Source organism: Eubalaena glacialis, chromosome 4, assembly GCF_028564815.1.
Source record: "Eubalaena glacialis isolate mEubGla1 chromosome 4, mEubGla1.1.hap2.+ XY, whole genome shotgun sequence".
NCBI lineage: Eukaryota > Metazoa > Chordata > Mammalia > Artiodactyla > Balaenidae > Eubalaena > Eubalaena glacialis.
Genome location: NC_083719.1, coordinates 186,482,125 through 186,491,367, shown reverse-complemented (window position 1 = coordinate 186,491,367; position 9,243 = coordinate 186,482,125). Strand labels below are relative to the sequence as shown.

Here is a 9,243-nt window from a genome sequence, read left to right as displayed (position 1 = left end):
CTGCGCCTGCGCCGAGCCCCGGTCAGGCCCCCCCCCCCTCACGTCGCCCTCCCCTTGCAGGGCTGTCGCCGGCGAATGCCTGAATGCAGCGACCTTCGGGAGCGGCAGCGCCAAGGGCAGCCCGAGCCTTACTAAAGCGATGATTGGCTGCGCGAGAAGCGTGCGACCAGCACCGCCACCCGCGCCTCGGAAGTTCTCGCGAGGCTTTGACCGCAAGGCCCATCGGGAGTTGTAGTTTCCGCTCAATGCCCGCCTGGAAGGGCCGTTTAGAATCCAGAGAACAGAGGCGAGGTGTGGGCGGGGAAACTGAGGCCTTGACGGGGTTAGGGGTCTGCTCAGCTCCCTAGGACCGTCGGGCGGCCTAAGAGGCGCTCCATGAGTGTTTGTGCATCCAATTGTAGGGGGTTTTCTCAGTTGGCTCAGGCCTACATGCAACTTAATGCCCCCGAGCCTCAGTTTCCCCTCTGTACAATGGAAATAAAGTGTCCCCATTTTAGAGGGTTAGCTGGGGATCTAAGGAGATGGTCGTACTTGGGAGGAGCTTGGAATAGTTCCTGGTGCTCATGAAATGCTCCCACCTCTGTCTTCCCCTTCTGCTGTCCCATGAGCCCCAGCCCAGCCCCTGCCTGGATACCCCACAGCCCCCAAGACTGTGCATGTTTTTACAGTCCGCATCTGCCCCTGCCCCCGAGTTCGTACAGGAGGTTTGTCCACCCCTGCCGAGCCCAGTGCCCCTGCATTGGTAACTTCTCATTCAGTAATGCATTCATTCAATGATTCAATGTTTAATGAGCAACCACAGGGACAGTGAACAAAACAGGCCAAGCGCCCTTACATGCCAGGGAGAGACAGCACAGAAGCAGTGAACATAATAAGTAAATGAGAAAGTATGTTAGACGGTGACAATGCTGTGGAAGAAGAAATAGAGCAGGCTGAGGGAGACGGGAGGTTTGCAGTCCCAAATGGGGTCAGGGAAGGGAATTCCCTGGCGGTCCAGTAGTTAGGACTCCGTGCTTTCAGTGCCGAGGGCCCAGGTTTAATCCCTGGTGGGGAAAACTAAGATCCCACAAGCCGCTCGGCCAGAAAAAAAAAAAGAAAAAAAAATGTGGTCAAGGAAGTTTCCAGCAAAAACCCAAAGGGTGAGAGGGTAGGAGCCGTGGGGATGTCTGGAGGAAAGTGTATCAGGCAGGGGTGCAGTGTGTGCAAAGGCCCTGAGGCTGGACCATGCCTGGTTGTGTTGGCAGCAAGGAGGCCGGTGGTGGGGGAGGGGTGGGAGAAGAGGTCAGAGGGTCAGGTGGGGCAGATCCTGGGAGGCCTTGCTGGTTGGGTTGAAAAGTTCAGGTTTGCAGCCATTTTCAGCATCTCCATGGGGCAGAAGCAGGGAGACCAGGGAGGGGGCTGGGGAAGACCGTCCTGGCCAGAGATAGGTATGGCTCCAAGGGAGGGGCGAGCAGCGGGCAGGTCCAGGGTGTCCGGAGGGCAGTGCCCACAGGATCTGCAGGTGGACGGGACGTGGAGATGAGAGACGCAGAGGCGGGCAGAGGAGGGAGAGCGACTGCAGTGGGAAGGTGTGGGGCGGCTCGGGAGGGGGTCTTGGACGTGGTGAGCTTGGGGCTCCCAGGGGACCCTAAGGGGAGACATCCAGGGGGCAGTGGGATACAAGTCTGGAACTCAGGATGAGCTTGGAGTGGAGCCAGACGTGGGTGTTGTGGGTGTACAGTGGAGACAGGAGCTGGGAGCCTGGATGAGATCACTGAGCAGATAGGATGCCAGGCACAAGGCTTGCCTACCTTGTTCAGAGGCCGGGAGGAGGGGAGGGAAGAGCGGAAGGTAGAGGGGTGTGGCCACCTGGGCTCCAGTCCTGACTGTGTGACCCGGGCACGTTACTGAACCTCTCTGTGCCTCGATGTCCCCCCCAACTTGTAGAACAGGGACAAGAACAGCGCCCACTGCATAGGTACTTGGCTGATGATTGCAGCGCTGGCAATACTTAAGTGCTTCTTAAATAGAATAGAGGGACTTCCCTGGCGGCGCAGTGGTTAAGAATCCGCCTGCCAACACAGGGACACGGGTTCGAGCAACTAAGCCTGTGCGCCCCATCTACTGAGCCTGAGCTCTAGAGCCCGTGAGCCACAACTACTGAAGCCCGTGCGTCTAGAGCCCATGCTCCGCAGCAAGAGAAGCCACCACAATGAGAAGCCCGCGCACTGCAACAAGAGTAGCCCCCGCTCGCCGCAACTAGAGAAAGCCCAGGCACAGCAACGAAGACCCAACGCAACCAAAAATAAATAAGTAAATAAACATTAAAAAAAAAAAATAGAGGGTGGGTGGAAGCCAGGTGTCCATGAGCCCAGTGAAGCAGCTGTTGGAAGGAGGAGGGACGGAGCAGCCATCAAAGCAGGTCTGAGGATTGAACAGGGGATTGGCCAAGGGGACACTGTTTGTGACTGCTCTCAGAGGGCAGATCCAAGGAGGGGGCCCGGCTGGGGGAGACGTTTATGGGAGGAAAGGTATTGGAGATGTGGATGTAGCAGGGGGGACAGGGAGAGGGTCCAGAGTGGGTTTAAGACAGGACAAAGGGTGTCTGTCTAGGTGATGGGCAAATCTGGGTGGGGGAGGGGGCAGAACTGCTGGAGGATCCAGAGGGTGGCCTAGACGGTAAGAGGGGAGGGCCCAGGTGCGAGTGACAGGGGACATTAGGTAGCCTTGCTGTTCTTGGGGGCAGGGAAGAGAGAGGAGAAAGGGCTCACAGTAGCAGGCGGGCCCAACCCCAAGGCCCATGACTCAGAATCCTGCCTGTGACCGTGTGGCCTCAGCAACAGCACATGGAGTGGCAACTTTCTCCTTGGAACCTCGCCACCATGCAGCCCAAGTGGCAGAGTCCAAGGTTCAGAAATCAGGCCACTGGGCTTCCCTGGTGGCGCAGTGGTTAAGAATCCCGCCAGTGCAGGGGACACGGGTTCGAGCCCTGGTCTGGGAAGATCCCACATGCCATGGAGCAACTAAGCCCGTGCGCCACAACTACTGAGCCTGCGCTCTAGAGCCCGTGAGCCACAACTACTGAGCCTGCGTGCCACAACTACTGAAGCCTGCGCCTAGAGCCCGTGCTCCGCAACAAGAGAAGCCACTGCAATGAGAAGCCCACACACTGCAACAAAGAGTAGCCGCCGCTCGCCACAACTAGAGAAAACCCGCACGCAGCAACCAGGACCCAACGCAGCCATAAATAAATAAATTAAATAAATAAAATTTTAAAGTTATATATGTATAACTGAATCACTTTGCTGTACAGCAGTAATTAACACAACTTTGTAAATCAACTATACTTCAATAAAATAAATGTCTAAACAAAAAAGAAATCAGGCCACCACCCTCACACTCCTGGGTGGGGATGTGAGATGGGCCAGTGGCTGTGGGAAAGTCTGGCAGCTCCTCAAACAGTTACACAGAGTTACCATGTGACCCGGCAGTTCCCCTCTGAGGTGCGTACCCAGCAGAAATGAAAACATATGCCCACACAAAAACTTGTACAGCATTACAAAGCCAAAAGGTGGAACAACCCATCAATGGACAAATGGATAAACACAATATGGTCCATTCATATAATAGGATATTAATCCGCATGAAAAGGAGAGAAGCACTGACACACACTACAATGTGGATGAACCCTGAAGATGTGATGTTCAGTGAGAAACACCAGACACAGGAGGCCACATAGTACATGATATGAAACGTCTAGAACAGGCAAATCCACAAAGCGTGGATTCATGGTTGTCAGGGGCTGGGGGAGGGGGCTGGAGAAGACTGGTAATGGGGACAGGGGGTTACTTTTTGGGGTGCTGAATGATATAAGCCAGTCACAGAAAGTGAAGTACTGTCTGATTCCACTCATAGGAGGTCCCTAGAGAAGTCAAATTCATAGAGACAGGAAGTAGACTGTGGTGGCCAGGGGCTGGGGGGGGTGACTACAAATGCGGACGGGGTTTCTTTCTGGGGTGATGAGAATGTTCTAGAATTAGATAGTGGTGATGGTTCCACAACATTGTGAATATACTAAAAATGACTTAATTGTACACTTTGGTTAAAATGGTGAATTTATGTTATATGGATTTTAACTCAATTAAAAACATTTTTTTTTTCTAAGAAGAAATCAGGCCTTGGTTCTGGAAAGGCCTCTGGCTGGTGGGCAACTCAGCGTCCCCACTGGGGGACACAGGCACTTTGGCCACCACAGGGAGCCTCGCTGGAGCCTTGAGACTTCCCCAGGATTCCACTGCTCCTCTGTAAAGTGGGGAAAGTGTGGAAAAGCGGTGAAACCCAGGCACAAATCCCTACCAGAGCCAGTGGGACCACAGTGGGCAGCTCATCCTGCCCAGTTCTGCTCTTATTGTAACTGGCCTGAAGTCAGGAATGGGGTGAGGCCTTGCTCCATCTCTCCCCCTCGGTGGGCTCCAAGGGGAGGGAAGGTCGCCCTGAGCTGTTTTTCTGCAAACCCTCAAGTAAATAGCCAGCCGGTGGCCATCTTCACGACAAAGTTACAGATCCCAGCTGAAGGGAAACTGGGAACAGCTGAGGCTTCCCAAGGGCCACTCAGACTCACCAGGGTGGCCTGACACCCAGTGTTGCCAGGGGGCGTAAGTGAGGGGGGGTTTCCTGAGAAGGAGGCACCCAGTTGAGATAATGGGAGCTCCCAGCCAAGAAATGACTTCAGAACTCGCCGGCCCCTCGTGACCAGGCTGAGAGGGAGAAGCACGTGAAGGCTATTGGGCAAGGAAGGAATGTAGCAACCTGGCCCCGGGGATCCTGTCCCCTTTGCCACCGAACTCGGCCGTCTAAGCCCTGGGTTGGCCTGGGTTGGGGCAGAGGGAGGGGGCTCGTTGTCTCCCCCAAAGGACCCCAGCCCCGAAAGCCCTGCCCCCAAAGCCTCTGCAGAAACGTTCACCGGGAGGGTCCAAGAAGGAGAGAGAAGTTCACGGGCGGCACAACACCCTCCTGGCCGCAGGTCAACGTCCAGCCACGGCTGGGGGTGGGGGCAGCCAGGCCGGTGTGGAATTCCGTGACTCAGGTCCCGAGAATGGGGTGGGTCTGCTCTCTGGGCGGTGGCCAAACGCCTGAGCCTCGAGTGGAAATGAGCTTGGAGCCAAGCCAGCGGGAGCCCCATCCCGAACCGCACGCTGTGTCACGTTGCAAATGACAACAGACCCCTCTGGGCTTGCGCTTTCCTTGCTAAACACACACCTGCGCGTCCTCCAGGAGAAAGGGGGGCGGGACCACAGGGTAACTGCTAACGGCCCTCCCCAGGGCTCACGTGTCACTTATATAAGCAGCTAAGGCGGCGGTGTCCAAGGGCGGCGACACTCGGCTCTGTGCTGACGGCGCACCCTGCAGCAGGGACGCCGCCATCCGGGGCTGTCGCCGCAGGTGACCCCCAGGCCCTCGCAGCGACACCGCAGCCCGAGTGGGGGGACTCCGACACCCAGCGTGGTTTTATTTACATTAAAAACAAAACCCAAAAAACAGTTTTCAATGAGCTGGGGCGAGTTTTCTGAGAGTTCGAGCCAGCCCCCTCCACTCCTTCCCCACCCCTCCCCCTCACCCCCGCCACGGGTTTCCAGTAGTATCTCAAGTTGTTGGGCATCCCTCAGTGTAGATAACTGTTCGTAAGCCTTCACGGCACCGCTGGCGTCGACGCTGCCACCCGCCCACCGACGAGCATGCGCAGTCACAGCGACAAACCACCGCCGGGCCCCGGCCCCGCCCAGCCCGCCCCCCGCCCCCACCCCGGCCTCCTATTGGCTGGCGCAGGCACGCGTCTGCAGAGCCTATGCATCCAGCCAATGAGAGCGCTGGTAGGCGTGGCCTAGGGCGGGGAGGCGAGGCGCGCCGGTGCGCGTCCATTGGTCGGCTCGGCGAGGGGAGGAGCGCTGCTTCCCGGGGATATCCCGCTGCCGCCGCGATGAGCTTCAACCGCTTGTGTCGTCTGTTGAAGCCAACGCTTCTCTGCGGGGCCCTGGTAGTGCCCGGCCTGGCCAGCACCATGGTGAGCGCGGCGCCACTGGCCGTTGGGCGGGCCGTTGGGCGGGCGCGCGGCCTGCCTTCCGGCGCTCGGGGCCGCGGCGACCTTGGACGGGGGGCGCCGGCCTCGGGCGCGCGGACAGCACTCGGCGCCCCCCTCCGCGGCCGTCGGGGCCGTGGGTAGCGCGCGGGCCGGGGTCACGGTCCGAGTCTCGGTGGGGTGCGGGGGCCGCGTCCGGGGGAGCCAGGGACAGGGCTGGGCGGTCGGGACCCCTGGGTGGGCGCCCCTGACGCACAAAAGCTGCAGCGTCGGGGCAGCTGGGGGTGGCGTCGTTGGCCACTGGAGCCCCGCCTGCGGCCCGGAGAGCGGGGGTGTCCGACGGGGTGGAAATCCGGGATCACGCGCCACGGGGCCTCACTGCGCCTCCCCCGCCCTGCGCGCCCCGGGGCCCCGCGCGGTGGCGTCACAGAGGAGCGGCCCAGCGCCCTTGGCTACCGGCCCTTTGTCCCCCGGGCGCGGCGCTCGGTGGGCACAGGTGCGGCCGGAGACGGGCGGGCATGGGCCGCGCAGCCGCCGGCTCCCCAGGTCGTCGCAGGCAGCGGCGCCGAGCCTCCCGGGGGCGGCGGCGCCGCCGAGCCCCCCGGAGGCGGAGGGCTCGAGCGTGCTGTCGCAGGAGGGCGCGCCCCCGGCTTCCGCCGACTCCCAAGAGCCCTGGGCAGGCGGGGACCGCGGCCGGGGAAAGCTTTGGCTGCGGCAGCGAGTCCCAAGACCCGGTGCGCGCGGGGCCCCCACATCCGCGGGCGGCGTCCCCACCCACTGGGGTACCTGGCGGGGTTCCGAACACTTCCTGGGTCTCAAGTGTCTCCGGTCAAATGTGCCCTGCTGTGCAGGGGAGCGTGCGCCTTTGAGGAGGAGGAGCCTCCCCTTTTACTTGCCCCAGGGCTCCGGTTTTCCTCCCTTGGCACCCCGGGCTGGGCGAGCGGGCCGGTTGGCCGCGGGCTCCAGGCCCTGAGGTCCGCCGGCCACTCGGCACGCCCTTGCCTTGCAGTGCGCGTCCCGCGACGACTGGCGCTGTGCTCGCTCCATGCACGAATTCTCAGCTAAGGACATCGACGGGCGCATGGTTAACCTGGACAAGTACCGGTGGGTACCTGCCCACTTGGTGGAGGGAGCAGGGAGAAGGTCGGGGCCATGACCTGACCGCCTCATCCCGCCTCCAGGGGCTACGTGTGCATCGTCACCAATGTGGCCTCGCAATGAGGCAAGACAGAGGTAAACTACACTCAGCTGGTCGACCTGCACGCCCGATTCGCTGAGCGTGGTTTACGGATCCTGGCCTTCCCTTGCAACCAGTTCGGGAAGCAGGTGCGTCATGGCGGGCCCTGGATGTCCCTGTGTGTCCCTGTGTGCGGGCGTGGGGAGAGGCTCTCTCTGTGGAAGCGGGAGCCAAAGGGGTACAGGCTCCTCTCCACTCACCCCAGCACCCCTGTCTGCACAGGAGCCAGGGAGTAACGCCGAGATCAAAGAGTTCGCTGCCGGCTATAACGTCAAATTTGACATGTTCAGCAAGATCTGTGTGAATGGGGATGATGCCCACCCACTGTGGAAGTGGATGAAAGTCCAGCCCAAGGGGAGGGGCATGCTGGGAAAGTGAGTTGGGGGCCAGGGCGGGGGTGGGGTCAGGATGGCTCCCCAGGGGCAATGGGGGGTCTGCAGCTGCCACGGGATTCCTCACGATCTCACGCTTCTCTTCTAGTGCCATCAAATGGAACTTCACCAAGGTAAGTGGTGCTGGGGGCCTGGGGGACGGGGACAGACCCAGTCACAGCTGGGCTGCTTCGAGGGTCCCTGGCCCTGACCTAAATGGGGCGGTGCATGGGGACTGCTGGCTTGCCCCAGCCCCATGGTGGCCTCGGGTCCTGACACGGCCTCCCCCATAGTTCCTCATTGACAAGAACGGCTGTGTGGTGAAGCGGTACGGTCCCATGGAAGAGCCCCTGGTAGGTGTCTGTCGGGGAGCCTGCCTGGGAGGGCCCTGGGAAGAGGCGCCCCTGACCCCCTTTCCCCCGCAGGTGATAGAGAAGGACCTGCCGTGCTACCTCTAGCTCCACAAGTGTGCTCCCCCGACCCGAGCCTGCCGCCTGTGCCCCTCGGAGCCTTCCACCCGGCGTCCATGATGGTCTGCCTGAAAACCAGCCCCTGGTGGGGCAGACCCGAGAACCCGGCGTGCACCCCTGCCGGAGGAAGGTCCCTCGGCCCGGCTAACGGCTCGGCAACCCCACCCCCTGCTGCCTTGTGGGAATAAAACACACAATACAAATTGACTTGCTTGTTGCTTTTGCTTACCTGGGGGGTGGGGGGTGTCTCGTCCCAGGCCCCTCTGGGCTCAGGGGCAGGTATAGTCAAATCCCCAGGCTGGGGCGGGGGGCGCGGGGAATGTGGGAGGTGGAGTTCCCTCAGGGTTCAGAGGGCTGCACCCGCCCTGCTGCCCCAGCTGCTAATCTCAGCCCAGCCAGGGCAGAGCTGATCCTGGCGGAGATGCTGCCTCCTGACTGGCCCACTGCTCTAGGTCTGCGGGGGGACCTCGGTCTCCTCCAGTGTGCCCAGGTGGGAGGGTCAGGCGACCTGGGCCTTGTGGGCCTGCCTGCTGGAGGCCCACTGCACCTGAGCTGGGCGTCGGGCCCAGCTGGGCACCAAGCCGGCCTCGCGGTGAGGACGCGGAGTCTGCACCAGGCCTGCCCACGGGCTTCACCCAGCAGAGGGAGCCCCCCCAGGAGGGCTGGTGGGCACAGCCTGCCTGCCTGCAGCTCAAGAGAGCCATCCTGGTGAGAGTGGGGGGGAGCACAGCTGTAGAGTGGCCGAGCCGCTCTACCAGGGCCTGCTTCTACCAGGGCCCACCAGTCCGCCTCCCCCCTGGGGGCAGCCCCCTCCCACTTCCGGGCCAGAGGCCGGGCACGCTCCCCACAGCTTCCAGGAAGGGCCTGGCGTCCAGTCCTGCCTTCCCGACTGGGCCCAGCTCTTGGGCTCTCCTGTCCCCAGGCTGCCCCACCTGCCTCAACCAACAAACACCCCGAGGAAGACCTGGAAAGAAACCAAGGCAGAGCCCTCAGTCCTGAACACGGGGTTCTGAGCAACGGGCCCCTGAGCAACGGGCCCAGGCAGCTCACGTCTCGGCGGGCAGGAGGCAGCAGTGTCTGCTCCAAGACGCCTGGGGCCTGGTACGGCCG

At 61.1% G+C, this 9,243-nt stretch overlaps 1 protein-coding gene across 2 annotated transcripts; it reads left to right on the top strand.

Annotated features, from left to right (window-relative positions):
* The first annotated feature begins 5,910 nt into the window (after positions 1-5,910).
* On the top strand, positions 5,911-8,204 carry GPX4 (glutathione peroxidase 4). Of its 2 annotated transcripts, none has more exons than XM_061188909.1 (7): positions 5,911-6,040; positions 7,065-7,159; positions 7,237-7,381; positions 7,515-7,666; positions 7,773-7,797; positions 7,957-8,016; positions 8,089-8,204. In XM_061188909.1, exons 1-7 carry the CDS (start codon positions 5,957-5,959, stop codon positions 8,119-8,121), a joined length of 594 nt encoding a protein of 197 aa, XP_061044892.1. In that variant the 5' UTR covers positions 5,911-5,956; the 3' UTR covers positions 8,122-8,204. The 2 variants fall into 2 exon arrangements, with proteins under 2 accessions (XP_061044892.1, XP_061044893.1); XM_061188910.1 differs by lacking the exon at positions 5,911-6,040 and adding an exon at positions 6,559-6,849.
* The last annotated feature ends 1,039 nt before the right edge of the window (positions 8,205-9,243 follow it).